Source organism: Impatiens glandulifera, chromosome 4 (genome assembly GCF_907164915.1).
Source record: "Impatiens glandulifera chromosome 4, dImpGla2.1, whole genome shotgun sequence".
Classification (NCBI taxonomy): Eukaryota; Viridiplantae; Streptophyta; class Magnoliopsida; order Ericales; family Balsaminaceae; genus Impatiens; species Impatiens glandulifera.
In genome coordinates, this window is record NC_061865.1 from 56512788 (window position 1) to 56531845 (window position 19058).

The 19058-nt window shown below is 30.1% G+C and overlaps 1 protein-coding gene across 1 annotated transcript; it reads left to right on the forward strand.

Moving 5' to 3' along the window:
* The first annotated feature begins 10199 nt into the window (after nucleotides 1–10199).
* Nucleotides 10200–15509, forward strand: LOC124936893 (plasma membrane ATPase 4-like). The gene is made up of 14 exons (XM_047477423.1): nucleotides 10200–10392; nucleotides 11184–11540; nucleotides 11629–12390; nucleotides 12473–12700; nucleotides 12781–12925; nucleotides 12999–13163; nucleotides 13248–13486; nucleotides 13565–13597; nucleotides 13690–13771; nucleotides 13872–14032; nucleotides 14116–14289; nucleotides 14530–14712; nucleotides 14802–14983; nucleotides 15056–15509. The coding sequence occupies exons 1-14, from the start codon at nucleotides 10336–10338 to the stop codon at nucleotides 15150–15152; spliced, it is 2865 nt and encodes a 954-aa protein (XP_047333379.1). The 5' UTR covers nucleotides 10200–10335; the 3' UTR covers nucleotides 15153–15509.
* The last annotated feature ends 3549 nt before the right edge of the window (nucleotides 15510–19058 follow it).

Below are 19058 nucleotides of genomic sequence, written 5' to 3' on the forward strand. Positions count from 1 at the left end.
GGTAAGTATAGTCTAGTTTATTTTATTTAGGACTGAATCAATAATTTCATGTAGGAATTAATTAATAAATGATTAAGATATCAAAATTATATATGAATGTACATGATTGATGATTCTAGACTTGTATAAATTCTACCTTAGGTGAGTACTGTAGTCTAGTTTACTCTATTCAGGATTTAATAAATATTAATCATTCCACTAATATGGCATTGCTGTATTTTTCATATATAAATTAATAATTGATTACCACGATTTATTAAAGAATAAGAAAATAGAAGCAAATTTGAAGGAGCTTAGGCTAACTAGTCTACACTAATATGTGTTTTTTTATTCAATTTTATTTCTCTCTCAATATATATTTATATATATTAAAATCTAAGGTTTAATATTTTAATTAATATTTGAACGATCAACCCAATTCAGCTAGGATTTTTTTAATGATTCAATCTAAGTTGTAACCTTTACTCCATTAGTTAAAATTCTTTATATTTCTCCATAGATATTTATACATATATAACTAAAAAAATAAATTAAAATAAGTGTCTGAAAATGACATCAAAACACATCTAGTTAAAACAAAACAAAGGATATCAATGGAAATAATAATAAAAATACAATATAAAACCAAAAAGACAGAATATTCAAAAGTCTTGTTGTGATTTTTTTAAATAATTCCAACTTAATTAAATATTATTTCACTTCTCTCTAATTAACATCCTTTAATTTATTAATTAAAATTTTAAAATACCTTTTATTTTTTAAAATATTTTATCATTTTATATTAATATATTTTAAGTCTTCTATCTATATATATATATATATATATATATATATATATATATATATATATATATATATATATATATATATATATATATATAAAATCATTTATTCAAAATCAACATTAATAATGACTTTTTTAAATAAGTCACTTATTATTTTTAAAAACCCACTAAAAATAATGCCTAAATTAGAATGAAAGTCTTGATTTTAAGCTTATTTAAGCACTAAAAATCACAACCAATTTATAAAATTAAAATAAATATTTTAATTTATTTTCAAATTAAAAAAAATTAACCGAAGGCCAAAACTTAATTAAAACAATTAATTAGATTAATTATTGTAATAATTAAAATCTAATTAATTAAAGAAAATAGCCAAGACAAAAAAAACAAAATTATTTGAAATAAATGTTGTACTCATTTTATCTTAAAATAATTTAAAAAAAAATCAAGAGATTAAAATAAATAAACAAAGATCATGTGTGGCCGGAATTGTGAAAAACGGCTTTAGACAGAACTAGGACCATCGGATGAGAGATGGATTATCATTCAACGCTCATAGACAATCTGTGTCGCCCGTTACAAACGAAGGGAACGCGCGCCCGCGCCGCACCCGATCAGCTAACGTTCCGTTAGATGAATTGCAACGGAATGGCTAAATCGCGACGGAACGCGGAGGAATGCTCCACATCCGCGTTGATGCTCAAAACGACGTTGTTTTGAGCCCCGATTGTTTTCTTCCTCGCGATCACCGGAAGGATAAGAAGAACTACCATCTTTGATTTTTCAAAAATGAAACTCAGTCGTTTCTCAACCATTTCGGCTGATTCGAAAGGTGAAATGATCACCCTACCACGGTGATCATTTCCCCTACATCTATAGGTATGTATCATACTTATTTCGACAAATTCGATGAAGAACAGCTAAAATGTAATTAATGACTTTTGGCTGATTCGGTCCACTTGAAGCCCTTAACCGACTTCGGGAGGCTATAAATAGCCTCTCTCAACAATTACGAAGCCAAAAGATCCACTATATAGCTTCAAATCAAAATAAATCATAAATTCGTCAATAAAGCTTCAAGCATTCGGATTTTTCGAAATCTTTGTATAAGGCCTTAAATCTTAGTTCTGTGCATTCAGAAAGCTTCTTTAGGATCTTAGAGGTGTTCTCTAACACTTGGTAAGCTTCCAATCATCCTTTAATTCATATTTCTAGTTTGAAATTGAAATTTTTATATTTCAATTTTTATAAATTTGTATGTTGTGTGGTTCTTGAATTTAATGATTGAAAAACGATCTTATGATCATTTATGAGCTTTATTTGAAAACAGAACCAATCAATCAGTTTTAAAAAGAAAAACCCAAATTTGAATTTGAAAAATCCAAAAATCGGGTTTTTCGTTCTTGAGTTAATCCTTAAGAACAACAACTTAAAAAGCTTCCCAACATATTTCTAATGATGTTGGGCTGAATCATGTTTAATCCATTCCAATCATGTTGGATCAAAATCAAAATTTTTGAGTTATTTAATTAGTCCAAACAAACCGCCAATGTTCATGTTTTGGTATTAATCAAGTATATGAAATATAAGGAAACTATTGGAAAACTCATTACACTTTAAAACCAAAAACCCGATTTTTGGCCATAAAGTGTTTTGAATGAATTGATCATCATCCAGGTCGATTGATACATTGGGATGATGTTCTAAATGTTTCTAGAAGCTTTGTGATGTTATAGGCTCTTGGATCAAAGAATCCAAGCCTCCATTGCAAAACCTGTAATTTTGATATTTTTGAGGACCGAGAGGTCCAATTGAGGATTTTTACATCCGACCGAATAGTTAGACCTAGGACCGAGGAGTCTTGCACATGATCGAGAACTCCTGAACCCAGGACCGATGACTTCCAACTAGGACCGAGAGGTATGACTGAAAAGTCAGACCTAGGACCGAGGAGTCTCGAATCCGACCGAGAACTAATGAACCTAAGATCGATGACTTTCACATGGGACCGAGAGGTCCGCCACCCGACCAAGAATTCTAGTCGAGGACCGAGAGGCTTCAACACCACGTCTGAGGGACTCCCTCACCCTAACCGAGAATCCTGAACCTAGACCGAGAGGTCTCCGACCTAGGATCGAGGGTTCTTAGCCCCCGACCGATAAAATGAGCCATGGAACTAGGACACCGGTCCTAAGGCCTATTTGGTTCACATTTTAAAACTCCAAAATTATTTTTGTAATTTTGGAACTCAAACAATTTTTTAAAAATCCCTAAAAATTAGAAAATGATTTCAAAATATTTTTAGGATATTTCCATACAAAATATTTTGACAAAGGCATGTTTATGATTTATTTTTTAAACCTTAATGTCTTCTAAACATATGTTCTTCAGGTGTTTTCCTCATTAGTCCTCATCAGTAATAAGTACCCGCATTTAAATAATTGTTGTTACAATTCTTTAAATAACGCACAAATCTATGCATTCTTAGGACCGGAAGAATAATCGGTAAAAATAAAATGTTATACAATCGATTTTTAAAAGTCAGATTTTTAAGTAGAGACCATTTTTAATATGGGTACGGAAGATGAAGCGCGAAAGCCCTTTCCCTAATATCACCAAACTACGAACTAAAATAAACTCTAGCTAAAAATACGTTTATAAACATATGTCATTTGTATTGATTTTCAAAAATCAATTGGCGAATTTATTTTAAATAAATAATCTTTTAAATTAATTATTTTAAATTAATTGAAACAACGGATTGCTAAAAAATCAAATTGTAATTTGACTATCGTAAATCCCCGAATTATTAAAATTTGAATCTTAAATAATTTCAAAAGCGGTCAGGAATTACTTTAAAATTTTAAAATAATATTTTATTTTAAAAAGATTCCTGACATGTAAATCGATGTTGCAATTCTCGAACATCGAGCTTCCACGGAACCGAAAGAGATTTTCCGAGGTTATAGTTACGATTTTCCTCAAGTACAAAAATAAATTATATATATATATGCATGCTAGTTCATGATAATATTGTTGAGGTGTTCCTTGGCATTGCGAGCGAGTTTTAAATTCCGGGTAAACGGGTTAGAGTTTTCTATTATGAAAACGAGTTAAAGTATAAATATATTTTTTTAGTATTTTTCTTATAACACAGTTAGGCTGAGAGAGAGTGAACAGATCTATGCCAGGTTTTCTAGTTTCCTTCTTGTTCTTTGGCTGATCCAAAGAGAAAGATTGGGGGAGCTTTTGATTGTGGAGTATTTCAATCAATCCTAGTGTAATCACTTCTTTCATTTGAGAGCATGTCATGTAAGTTTCTACTATTAACATTTCTTTGATTTAATGAAACTTATCCCTCCCGTGGACGTAGGTCGATTTTGACCGAACCACGTATGTTGTGTTGTAATTTATTTTGTGCTATTTCAGTTTTTGGTAAATTTGTTATTCGTCATAGACGATTTAAAAATTGATTTATTGCAGATTTAATTTTTATAAAGATCCGTAGTTTTGCTGTTGCAAAACCCAACAAATATATGTATACTCTTAAACTTCTAAACTTCAAATAATTTACATAAAAGTACATCCAAATTATTTATTAATCAAATATATGTATACTCTTAAACTTCTAAACTTCAAATAATTTACATAAAAGTACATCCAAATTATTTATTAATTTCTTGAAAAAACTTCATATATAAAAATGAACAATGGCACTCTCAAAAAAACACCAAAAAGAATATAATTTGCTTCAAAACTATCTTTCCTATAAAACAACATTTTAAGATTTTAATGAAATGTTTTTTTCCCCAAAAAAATATACATTTAAAAATAGTATATATTCATAAACAAAACATATAATTTTTTTAAAATAATAAAAAGATAAATCTTTTCAAAAAAAAAATGAATAACTCATTTAACTCAATGATGCATGATAGGTTAAGAACATAATAAGACCGGAACATTTAAAAGAAAATTAAATCGCAATTAGTAAATGTTACTATTACATTAATTTAAATTGAAGGCTTACAATTTAAGCAACTCGAACATCATCAAGCAAATAAACTTCTTCTAGACAAATCATGAGATATATGAGAAAGGATGAACGAATGAATGAAAATCTTTTTGGAAAAGAAAATAATTAATAATCCATGGTTTTGAAAGAAGTATCAAGAATTTGGATTAATGTACATGCAAGGACTATAAAATCTAACCTTATAATTTCTTCATCTAAACAATCATTAATCATCACTTAATTAGCAAACTTCTAGACGTTGTTTGGAAGTAAATGGTCGAACTGACCTCTCTTGTGGCATTATCTAGAGACTTTGTGGAATATCTTAATTTTGAGTCAACAAAATCCTTATCAATATCAACCAAAGACTTCTGACCGAATGATTCTAGTGATGTAAGTTCACAAGAAATAACATAGTTTCTTCACCTCTAATAATTAAACTAGATATAAAATGAGGCATGATTCAGCTCTTTTTCAAACCATTCCCAAAATTAAACCCTATTATAGTCTTCTCAATACATTATTGTTTTCTTTTTTAAAATAGATATAGAGAATACTATGAATTGTCTCCTCTTTATCACATTAATATATTAATAAAATGTTGAATCACATATAACAAAAATAAGATGAAAAGAATCTCGAATAGAAGTTTAGAATAACGGATAAAAAATCTTGTTTAAGTCACGAGTTCAATTTTTATTAAAAATATTTTAAATAGAAGTGAAATACATGACTATGTGATCAATCTATTTTTGTGAAGCGTAAAATGAACCGAAAAAAAAGACTAATAATAATAATGACTTTTATTTTATTTTATCACTTGTATGTTAATTAACTTAGCTGAGTATTGAGTAGTGTGTTTATTTGGGTCTTAATAACATAAAAAGATTGTTTTTATTATTAAAATTAAATGCTCACATTTAAAGATTTTAGTGCCCACAAATTTACATTCTGAATTTCAACTGTTAAAGCTGCTCTCAACATTAAATATATTTTTAGCCCCTATAGATTAAATGTTGTAAATAAATCATCATCCTCTTTTTGATCTTCTTCATAAATCATTCTAGTTGCATTTAATGAGATGAAGAAACGAAAGAATTGATTAAACCTCACCTAGAATTGAACTGAACTAAAATCTTGAAATGACATGTTCTTTCTTATTTGAATCGAAGAGCGAACAAAATTACAAAATAAAAAAAAAGTTAGATCGAAATAAAATATCATGCCCACGAGTTTTGGTCCACTCTGAAAAAATATAAATATATATAATTTGTTTTACAATAAAAATATCACATTACCTTTTAATTTCTTAAATTCATTCATTATTTGTTTTAATTTTTCTACTTATTTTATTCATAATTTTCTCATTAATTTTTAAAATTCATCACAATTTTTTTTAGCCCATTGTCAACTCATATTCCTAGATCTGTCTCTGCACCATAAATACTTATGGTTCATATGATCATTCAAAAAAAAAATAGACGACATTAATTATATTGTAGTCTTCTACATCAAAGTTTTCGTTAGCACTTAGATGACTAAGAGTCAAAAGCAATTTACGGTAGGTGAATATTATCAACAATTGGAAATATAACCATCAAATTTGTTGTTTCACTGGCGCGAGATTTTCTTAGTTCTTGAATCTCGATGAAGATATCCCTAGAAGAACATGAACCAAATATCCCGATTGTATTCCCTAAATCCCATTCATTATCTAATTTTCACCAATGATGACTTTAAAGAACGCCATCTTTTAAAAAAAAGTTTAAACAACTTCATCATATAACAAATTATAACCACAATGTAATAACATTAGAAAAAAAAGATGATCAAGCTAACAAACTTAAATATGTTAACACTATACTTGATCATGATGATGAGTTATACAATGAAAAGTGTAAATTGTATATTTGGCCAAAGTATGAATTGAGGGTAATAAATTGTACTGAAATAATATTTAATTTTATTCCGTAGACAACTTAGAATTTGGAAGAGAAATAGAAGTACACAAATCAAAAAGATTTATCACTTTGTCCCACTTTCCAAGAGACAGCATAAATTTGGCAATACCTAAAATATACTATTTTCTGTTTGATAATTTGTGTTTATCATACATTTTGAAACCATAACCAAACTTTTTGAAAATGACATTTCTTATTTTTTGTAATATGACTTGGGTTTATTCCCTAGGATGATTAGTATTACCTTTTTTTTAATTATTATTTTTTTTTTAAATGGAAATCTAGTCATTCAAAAGTTATCTTATAGATTCATGTTATACTTATTTACTAGGTGAGACAAAAAAAAATGAATATTATTAAATTGTAATGAGACATCAAATCACTTTATTTATTTTTTATTTATTTATTATTATTATTATTATTATTATAATTTAGTATCTCATATTCATGACTCTTTGCATTTGAATTATGTTAAGTTAAAATATATTTCGTTTATATTACTAACCACTCAACAACAAATACAAATATATCAAAAGAAATTTATTATTGTATAATTTGTTTAATTTTTATTGTGTTTTTTAAAAAACAATAATGAACCTCTTTAGAAATATTTGAAAGTAAAGTATAATTGATTTTGAAAGAACAAATATAATTAAATTTATTAATGTATATATTTTAAAATATTATTTTATTTAAATTAATAATTATATTTTTAAAAAGTAATTTTAAATAAATAAAAAAATTTCTTTTGCTCAAACCCAATCTGGGTATTTCAAAACAATATAAAAATTATTGTTAAGTTGACACAATAAACAACAAACTTCTATAGTGACAAAACTCAAGATATTTTCAAATATATAACGAATATTATTTGTATTATAAGTTGTTCTTTTCATAATAATCTATTAATACAAACTTAATCGTTTAAAAAAATGACTAGAAATTAAATGTATGATAATTTAACAGTATTAATTAGGCAATGACTGTATAAATTAATTAAAATCTAATATATAATTTAAATTAAAATTGAATGATCAAAAATAACCAAATATAACTTTGACTTTAAATGGTAAACAATTTACATAGAAATAAAATATTTTTGGTTGGATTTTCATTAAAAACTTAAACTTAAAAGGATTATATTAGTCACCCAAAACAAACGTCGTTTTAAATAAAAGAAACTTTTAATTTTTGGTAAATTTTAATTTTTGGTAATAATGTAGATATGGCATATGGTTACTAAAGTTACTTTATTACTCTTTAATTTGTTCGGTATGATATGTGCTATTTTGGAATAGTTAATATTATGAATGAGAATGGGTACATACATATTTGTGATTGAGTTTGAATTCGGTATTTTAAATCGGTTTTGGGTCGGGGATGGGAGGTGAAAAGGATTACCCGATTGAATTCGAGGTCGAAGATGAAAATAATTTGAGAGCTGAACCCAAAATATTAATATTAAATATATATATTTATTAAAGTTTAAAATGTCTTTTCAAATTTCCCAACAATATCTTTTATTACAAATTTACATAAAATATATTATTTGATTACTTATATCAACACTTCACCCTACACTAACATCATTTTAATTTATGTTCTAATCTTTTCTTTTTTTATAACAAAATACATATCTATTCACTTTTTATTTTCAAGATTAACATTTCTTCATTTTTTTTTTTAATATTCTCTAATTCTGGTTGAACTTCTCTTTAATTTTTGTTGACTTCCTTTATGTAATAATAATAAAATTGTTTCTATAACATAACTATGCAAGTAAATAATATTTTTATTTTTAATATTCGATATATTTAAAAAATACTAAATAAAAATTCATATTTTAATCCGGTAATGGGGTATTCGTCGGAATCGGATACCCGACGAATCGAGAATGTAATACAAACAGATATACCTGTCGGGTTTGGGTCGGGGATGGGTAGTAAATTAAAAATTAGATTTGGGGATGTGAACTCCACTGCCCAGCATAAGGTACCCGTTGACATCCCTAATTAATATATGTGATATTATTTTTCAAATTTTTCATTAAATTAATTACGAAGAATTATTCCATTCGATTTAGTAAGTTAACTCGTGAACTCTAACCATTTATAAAAACCGCAACAACTAAAAACTAGCTCACACAATATGGTTTTAAAAAATACATAAAAAACAAAATATTTATTTTAAATACAGTAAATACACGGTTAACTAATATTAATTAATTTATAAAAAAAATGGTCATTAACCAATAAATGCTTCCCACTCTCTCAACGACAAGTCAACTAGTCAAGGGGTAGAATAGTAAAATAAGGAGAATGAGATAAAATCAAATTTGCCCTCTCTGTAATCCTAAAGTTAGATTAGTAAGTGCATTAATTAACCAATAAGATGTTATTACCTTTATTAAAAAAGATAAACATTAATGGAATAAAATTATGTTAATATTTTAATCTTGAATTAGTATACAATTTTGGTTTGTAATTTAATTTATATATTATTTAGACTATTGTAATTTTAATAAATTTATATTTTGATTTCTTTCTTTCTAAGTATAGCTAGATACCAAAAAAAATTTAGATTCATATTTAACAAACTTTATTTTCATAATTAATTTAAAATTAATAAATAATCAATTTCACCTTTTCAATTTCAAAATGATTTATATGCCTTCAAACTTATTTTTGAGTTAAATTTTCTTTATAAATTTAAAAGAAAATATACTTTTTATCTTTGTCATCCTCATATCATGTATATTTCTTTCATTAATTAAAAGTGGAAAAAAAATCACTTTCTCCTATCTCATTGTAAATCTGATATTTATTTAAATTTTTTTCTTCCATAAATGTCTTAAAAATATTAATCCGTTTGTTGTAATTTTGCGCGAAGATAAACACGTATATAACACGCAATAACCCGTAATAATTTAATTTAAATATTTTTATTATGTAGTATTGCACTGGAGAGTCCAAAGTTATTAAAATTTACTATTTCATATTTATAAAACAAAATAGTGATTAAGACCGGTAATTTTTGTTATATTGTAAAAACGATCGAAAATGACGTTATGCTTAAATAATTGCTTAAACTTAACTTATTTCACAATGAATTTGAAAATAGTAACTAAAAAAATAATAGTCATGTGAAAACTTAACTATTACATAATGAAAAGAAAAAAAATACAAACAATAACTCCAAGTCAAATTTAGGTACTCCTAATAAAATAAATGATATAACTCAATCATTTAAATATAATATAATTTAAATCTACAATTTATTTAATAAAATAAAAAAAGAAAATATTTTAAATTAGGGTTAGTTGACTAATCCTTTGTAAAATACACAGAGTTAGTGTGTGTGAGAGAAAGAGAAAGAGGTTAAAACGGCGTGGTAATGTCCATTGATCCATATAAAAAGGCCTTTCTCATTTCTCGTTTGCATACGAATCTCGTCTCCGACTTTCTCTCTCATTAGAGAACTCATGCTGAAGATCTAAGCAAATCTCCGATTTCTTCTCATTTCATCGATTCTTCAATCCGCCGCTCGGCGATTTGAATCTAAATCTTCGATCGAAATGGCAACTGATAAAGGAATCAGCCTCGAAGGAATCAAAAACGAAACCGTTGATCTGGTTAGCTTCTTCTTCTTCGTTCTTACTTTTTAACCTAATCTATATCTTCTTCGTTTCGTTCATAGTTCTTAGTTCTTAGCTATTAATTGAGATCTACAGTCATCGGAAAACTCATCGGAGTTTTTCTCGTCGCCGATCAATTTCTCGTTCTGTTTTGCATGTCTCTTTCATTTTTTTCAGTTAGTTATAACAAAATTAAATTAAAACAACAAATCATAATAATTTTTTTATTTTTTTTTAATTTAATATTATATAATATATATATATATTCATGTAATACTTGTGGAGATAACCGCAAATAAATAAAATAATAATATCTGAAAAAGGAAAAAAATATTATGCATTTATTATAATTATTTTACTTTCTTACCAATTTCATGTGAAAATAAATAAAAAGTTGATTTTCCTTTTTCCATCTGTTGCTTTAAACTTCTCGTGACGTTTAAACTTATTTCTTTTTTCATTTTCTGAAATCAAACAAGACCTTACTTTGTTTTTAATTCAAATCTGTAATTAATTATCTCAGATCCGTTATATTCTCATTAATCTTTTTAAAACTAATTATTTTTTTAATAATTAAACTAATTTAAATATAAATCAGTCTATTGACTTTTATTTTTTCGTGCCCGCTATTAATCAGCCGTTTAAAAGGGAAATTTGTCTTTTTTATTAGAATTTATTAAAACAGTCCCTGGATTTAGTATATAAGTTTATATTAACAATTGAACTTTTACAAATGATTATGTTTAGTTTTCAAATGATGAAATTTGATTGTTTTTGAATATCTGCAGGAGAAGGTTCCGATTGAGGAAGTATTCGAACAGCTGAAATGTTCGAGGGAAGGTTTGTCGTCAGAGGAAGGAAACAACAGGATTCAGATATTTGGCCCGAACAAATTGGAAGAGAAAAGGGAAAGCAAATTCCTGAAGTTTCTTGGGTTTATGTGGAATCCACTTTCATGGGTTATGGAAGCTGCTGCTATCATGGCTATTGCTTTGGCTAACGGCGGTGGAAAGCCACCGGATTGGCAAGATTTTGTGGGTATTTTCTGTTTGTTGGTGATTAACTCTACTATCAGTTATATTGAAGAAAACAACGCTGGTAATGCTGCTGCAGCTCTCATGGCTAATCTTGCTCCCAAAACGAAGGTAAATTTCATATTGTGAATGTCTGTTTTGTTTTCATTTGGGTAATTGATGATTCTGATGTTTTCTTATCTGGGTTTTGTAAATTCAGGTGTTAAGAGATGGAAAATGGAGTGAGCAAGAAGCGGCTGTACTTGTTCCAGGAGATATTGTAAGCATTAAACTAGGAGACATCGTCCCAGCCGATGCTCGTCTTCTTGAGGGTGATCCTTTAAAAGTTGATCAATCTGCTTTAACTGGAGAATCACTTCCGGTGACGAAAAACCCATATGACGAAGTCTTCTCCGGTTCTACATGCAAACAGGGAGAAATCGAGGCGATTGTTATTGCTACAGGTGTTCACACCTTCTTCGGTAAGGCTGCCCATCTTGTGGACAGCACAAACCAAGTTGGGCATTTCCAGAAAGTTCTAACTGCCATTGGAAACTTCTGTATCTGTTCGATCGCCATTGGTATGTTAGTCGAGATCATCGTCATGTATCCTATCCAACGTAGGAAATACAGAGATGGAATTGATAATCTATTGGTGCTCTTGATCGGAGGTATCCCAATTGCTATGCCGACTGTTTTATCTGTTACCATGGCTATTGGATCCCACAAGCTGTCTACACAGGGTGCCATTACTAAAAGGATGACAGCCATTGAAGAGATGGCTGGAATGGATGTACTCTGCAGTGACAAAACAGGGACGCTAACTTTAAACAAACTTAGTGTGGATAAGAATCTAGTCGAGTGCTTCGCTAAGGGTGTGGATAAAGATCTTGTCATGTTGATTGCTGCTAGAGCTTCTAGAGTTGAAAATCAAGATGCAATTGATACAGCCATCGTGGGTATGCTCAGCGATCCAAAGGAGGTATATGATATTACAATTTTCGCGCGTTTTTCTTACTTAATAAATGAACATCTCTTTTAAGTAATGAATGTTTGTTCTATAGGCGAGAGCTGGCATTCGAGAGATTCATTTCCTTCCTTTCAATCCTACCGACAAGAGAACCGCCTTGACTTACATCGATTCTGATGGAAGTTGGCACCGAGCTAGTAAAGGTGCACCTGAACAGATCTTGGACCTTTGCAATGCCAAAGAAGATGTAAGGAAAAAGGTTCACTCGATCATTGATAAGTTCGCCGAACGTGGTTTGCGTTCATTGGGAGTTGCAAGACAGGTACAAGCTGGTTAACTTTTTGTTTTACAAAATTATTCGATCTCATTTCATTGAATTGGATTGATGTTTTCTCTATTCAGGTTGTTCCCGAGCAAAACAAGGAGAGTCCGGGTGGTCCATGGCAGTTTGTAGGACTCTTGCCTCTCTTTGATCCTCCTAGGCACGATAGTGCTGAGACCATTCGTAGGGCTCTACATCTCGGAGTGAACGTGAAGATGATAACCGGTAACAATTATACTTTCAAAAAACAAAAAAGTTTAGTTTTTAGTTTGGTTAACCTTAATCCCCGCAAATACAGGTGATCAACTTGCCATTGCTAAGGAAACCGGAAGAAGACTTGGAATGGGAACAAACATGTACCCTTCAGCTACTTTGCTCGGTCAAAGCAAGGATCCAAGCCTCGCTTCAGTTCCGGTTGAAGAGTTGATCGAGACAGCCGATGGTTTTGCTGGCGTTTTCCCTGGTTTGTCAAACATTTGTTTTTGTTTCTCAACTCTGTTTGTCTTTTGGTCATGTTTTATTTAATAAAATCAATTTGTTTCAACAGAGCACAAATATGAGATTGTAAAGAAGTTGCAAGAGATGAAACATATCTGTGGAATGACTGGAGATGGTGTTAACGACGCCCCTGCTCTCAAGAAGGCTGATATTGGGATTGCAGTTGCTGATGCAACTGACGCAGCTCGTGGAGCCTCCGACATTGTGTTGACTGAGCCTGGTTTAAGTGTCATCATCAGCGCGGTTTTAACCAGTCGAGCTATTTTCCAAAGAATGAAGAACTACACGGTTTGCTAGCTAGCTCTTATTACCTTGTCCTGTTATTTTGGTTTTGTCATTTTCTAACATTTGTTTTTCGATTGACAGATATATGCAGTCTCAATCACAATCCGTATTGTGGTAAGTTTTCATTTAAGGGTTACATGATATAATTATTTGAAAATGTTACCAACTTGTTATATTATATTAATTATTTTGCAAATTTCATATAGCTTGGATTCATGTTCATTGCTTTGATCTGGAGGTTTGATTTCTCACCATTCATGGTTTTGATCATCGCCATCCTCAACGACGGTGAGCCTTCTCCTTCTCTACCTTTACCTCAACCTATTCGGAATCATAAATGTCTTTGTCTTTATTTATTCTTGAATATTATTCGTTTTTTCGCTATTAGGTACCATTATGACCATATCGAAGGACAGAGTTAAGCCTTCTCCTCTCCCGGATAGCTGGAAACTAAAGGAGATTTTCGCAACCGGAGTGGTGCTTGGAAGTTACCTTGCACTAATGACGGTTATATTCTTCTGGGCAATGCACAAGACTGATTTCTTCCCGGTTAGGAGACAAATCCCTTCTTAAACTGGTCAAAAAAATTCCTTTTCTTTTATGTATTAACATAATTTGAAACTTGTCATCAGAAAACATTTGGAGTTCGATCAATAAGGGACAGTGAAAGTGAGATGATGGCTGCTCTTTACCTTCAAGTCAGTATAGTAAGCCAAGCTCTTATTTTCGTGACCAGATCGCGAAGCTGGTCGTTTTTCGAACGACCCGGTTTTCTATTGCTTGGCGCCTTCATGGCTGCACAATTGGTAAGAAACAATCTTTTCATATAGATTATTGTCATGATCATGTTAATAATAGTTATAACTAAACAAATTGATCAAATGTTTTAAAATGAAATCTAGTTAGTTGGTCTCATTATTTTCAGATAATATTTTATTATTATAGGACCCACATATGTATAACCATAATTCAAAATATAACTGATTTCTTATTTCATTTACTATTCCATTACAAATTTAGATGAAATAATGTTATCGAATATATAGGTTGCAACCGTAATTGCTGTATACGCAACCTGGGACTTTGCTAGAATCAAAGGATGCGGTTGGGGATGGGCAGGTGTTATATGGTTATATAGCATCGTCTTTTACTTTCCTCTAGACATATTGAAATTTGCCACTCGTTACATCTTGAGCGGAAAAGCCTGGAACAACATGTTGGATAACAAGGTAAAACAAAAAAAACAAACTTTTAAGGTAAAATTCTCAATATCAAAGCGAACGATAATTCCTAATGCGCGTTTAATTTGACAAAACAGACTGCATTCACGTCGAAGAAGGATTACGGAAAGGAGGAAAGAGAAGCACAATGGGCACTCGCCCAAAGAACATTACATGGTCTTCAACCACCAGAAGCTTCAAACATCTTCAATGATAAGAGCAGTTACAGAGAACTTTCTGAAATAGCTGAACAAGCTAAGAGAAGAGCTGAAATTGCAAGGTAATAATAATGTTACAATTATTTATGGATTTCATTCAGTCTTATTAATAATAAATTGATGTTCAAATTTAGGCTCCGAGAACTGAATACTTTAAAGGGACACGTGGAGTCGGTGGTGAAGCTTAAAGGGCTCGATCTCGATAACATTCAGCAACATTACACCGTGTGAGAAACTACGAAAAATGGGACATGTTGGGCTTGAAAAAGAGAGGGGAGGTTAAATCCTAGCTAGATGTAATCTTCCTAGACTAATGGGATTAACTTTGTGTTGAAAATTTCAATATGTTTTTGAGCTGTTTTTTATTTTCAATTAAAATGTTGTACTTTTTTTTTTTTTTTTCAAAAGTAACTTATTTCCATAAGGAAAAATACTGTGCTTGGTTGGCTGGATGGCTAGCTTTATAAAAGCCCTCAATTGCAAGAGAAACATGAAGTTTCTAAATCACTCTCTTGTGTCTAATTTGATTTGGTTTGTGATTGATCCAATTTGTCTTTTATCTTTATGTTCAATATTTGAATTTTTTTTATTACTATATAGTGTTTAACCTATAGTTTAAAGTGACCGTAGCTTTTATAGTAGAATAGACTCTAGTTGAAAAAAAGAAGTAAATTTAAATTGTTAATTACTTAATTGAGATGGAGCTTAAAAAACAAAACTAATCTTTCCTTTTTCTATGGAATAAATGTGGAGATATACTTACACCAAGAAAATCATTTAAATCACTAATAGGAAAACTTTTACACAAGTTTATTTATTTATTGTTGAGGATAAGTTGGTATGATTGAGGCCACTTACAACAATTTTAAGTATCTTTCAAAAAAAAATTATAATTATACGTTATTTTTTTCGAATTAATCTTTCTAAGTTAAACATTTTTTTCTCATATTCTGATTTGTATTGAAAAAAATGAAATTAGCAAATGTTTTGAGTTTCAGGAGAGTTATGTCGACTTATTGAGTGTTAAAGTACGATTCAAGATATTTGGGGACCCGATTATCACTAAAATAAAAGGTAAGTTATTGAGATGGAAAGACAAAATAATCTTAAAAAATGGTTGGTTGGTCCTTATTAAAAGTTTGTTATCAGGGAAATTTGACTAAATAACCTCAAAGATGAGGTTATTTGAGCCGGTGGTAAATTACTAATTAAATTGCGCTCGTGGTCTTTTTATTTTTTTTTGACGAAATTGCCCTTGTAGCGAAACGCTAAGAGACTTAGCGTTTCGCTAAGTGGATTAGGTTTAGTATAAATACTTAAATTTTTCCATTTCCTTCATTTTCTTTCTCTCTCTTCGCTCTCTTCTCTTGTTCTTTCTTTGACGGCGGCGACGGAGGCGGCGGCTACGGCGACGGAGGCGACATAGCTTACATGATCTTGATTTCAAACCCTAACCTAAATCGATTTATGTTTTTATTTACACGATCTTCATTTCAAATCCTAACCCTAAACTTATTTTGCATGCAGGTGAAGGATTTGAAGGATTTGAAGGTCGAAGAAAAAAGGAGAAGAAGATCTTCATTTCAAACCTTAACCTAATTCGATTTATGTTCATGTTTCCATTATCTTATCTTCATTTCAAACCCTTCGATTTAATCTGTTCTTATTTGGTTCATATTGGTTCTGTTTCAGGGAAGATTCGCTAAGTGTTTACCGTTTCGCTAAGTGCTTATCGTTTCGCTAAGTGCTTACCGTTTCGCTAAGTGCTTATCGTTTCGCTAAGTGCTTACCGTTTCGCTAAGTGCTTACCGTTTCGCTAAGTGCTTACCGTTTCGCTAAGTGCTTACCTTTTGTTTCTTTTTTAGACCTTGTTCGTATAAGGGTATGAAAAAAATGTTTTATGCAACTAATTAAAAATTTCACTGAAATCTTTTGCATATGGTGTAGACTGATAAAGAGTCAAAGATGAGGAGCAATAGTTATAATCCATTTTTTGAAGATCATCACTCCCATGAGTACATATACTGAGCTTTGCGACTTATTGTTGCCTTTATGATGAAGACTCTTTGTTTAGATCGGGATGGATGGAATGATGTATTATTATTATTATTAGTTATGTGTGTGTGAATGCTACTTAAGATTAAGATGATGACGATGTTTTGCTGTTTGTTGCAGCAAATACAGTAATGTTCTTTCTTTTTATAAGGTTGCTAGAGAGAACTAAACTAAACTTGGCTATGTAGATATAATTGTTTTAACTTGTGTGCTTTTTGTGACATTAATATATAATGTTCATTTTTTCAGTATTTTTGGCATTCATCATCTTTTTATTTTGATTGTTTTTGTATATGATTAAAAACAAATTCTAGAGTTTACTCTTAAAAAGTATATTAGTTATTGTAAGACGTGAGAAAATAGACTATAAATATCCAAAACAAACCACAAATATATCACTATATTAACTGTGATTTTATGATGGGGATTTAGTCGTTGCGATCTCTTTAAGATTCAAGAGGTACTCTTTGTGACACTTTATTCCTACTATCGGGTCGGTTTTGATACAAGTATCGTTACCCGTGAAGAAATATACTAAAAGTACCTCGAGACCAATATAATCAAGCTCAAGAGGTACCCTAATAAAGGTATTTATAGTTTATTAGTGAAGTACATATTTACAATAATTGATACAAATAAACAAATAATCTTTGCTCTTGCTAACACTACAAAAAGCTTCGGGGCTCCTGTTAGCACTACAAAAAGCTTTGGTCCTTTTCTCGGGTTCATAGAGTCGTGTTTCGTTTACCAACAACGGAAGACCCCACAATGCAGGTAGCAACAACAGTTAGGAACAAGATGTCGTCAGCCTCAATGAAACTCCAAAAGAACATTTATTGGAAAGTCTATTGTGTTTTTTTCGCTTCTATTTTTGTTTCCTCTTAGAGGAGATCAACATTTTTTAATTCCATCATATTCTTTCAAAGCATTTATGCTTTGTTCTAATTTAATAACATCATATTCAAAAAAATATTATTTAATAAGTGTAAGATAATGATAGCCTGAAAAAAATTGATCAATAATATAAAATTTGGTGGCAAAAACATATACAAATGTTAGACAAACCAAATATAACGAATGATGAGACTGCTGGTTGATGAAATAACTAGACAACTCGATATAGCAAACATATTAGGAAATGTGTTTTACAATCAATGTTTCATCGAAATGGATGTAAAGAAGAAACTCGTCATTATCTGTAATGACAATATTATCTGATTTATTTGCAGAGAACATCATCTATTATTGCAGCCAAACTTGAACATATACAAACAAACAAAATAAGTAAAAAAAAGAGAATTGTGATCAAATTCATTAGTAACCAATGGCAATTATAACAATGACAGAATTACAATAACAATAACCAAAATTACAAAGCCAAAAAACACCAACTTCATCAACATCCCACCTCTCTTTCTTTCTTTCTCTCTAGCTATATTCAAAAATTACAACAAATTATCTTCCTTCAATCTCCCCTGTCTGGATGATGTATATGTTTCTTCTCCATGTCTTGACGGGGATTGGGGAAGAAGTAGAAGAAGATTACCTCAAATCCAGCGCTTGCGTCCTCCTCGTGAGTTATGAGCTCCTTGAAACCACCTATCCCATCCTACCACTGCTGGACCTTTAGTGCTGCATGCAGTTCAGTTAAATTCATTCTCAACAATGTTAATAATCTATCATCTATCTATCTACTACTGCTCTTAACTCTTTCTATAAATCAAACAGTTAACAACAAATAAAATGTAAAGGGATTGATGAAATTGTACATACATAGGGAGCAAAAGATCAGACAGACTTTGTCCAAGATTATCTATCATTTATCTATCTACTACTGCTATTATTTCCGTTTATTGATTATCTAAATACATAATGATCTCCAATATACACCATAAGAAAATATATCTATGTACTTTAAACAGGCAGACTTTGTCCAAAATTATCTAAATGGTTGAAAATGCTTAACATATCCTTTGTATTATGTATAATCTTCAAAAAGAGATAGGAAAATCTCTAGATAGCTTAACAATGCATAATAATAATAATAAAAAAAAAAAAATAGGGTTCAATATATCCATTTCG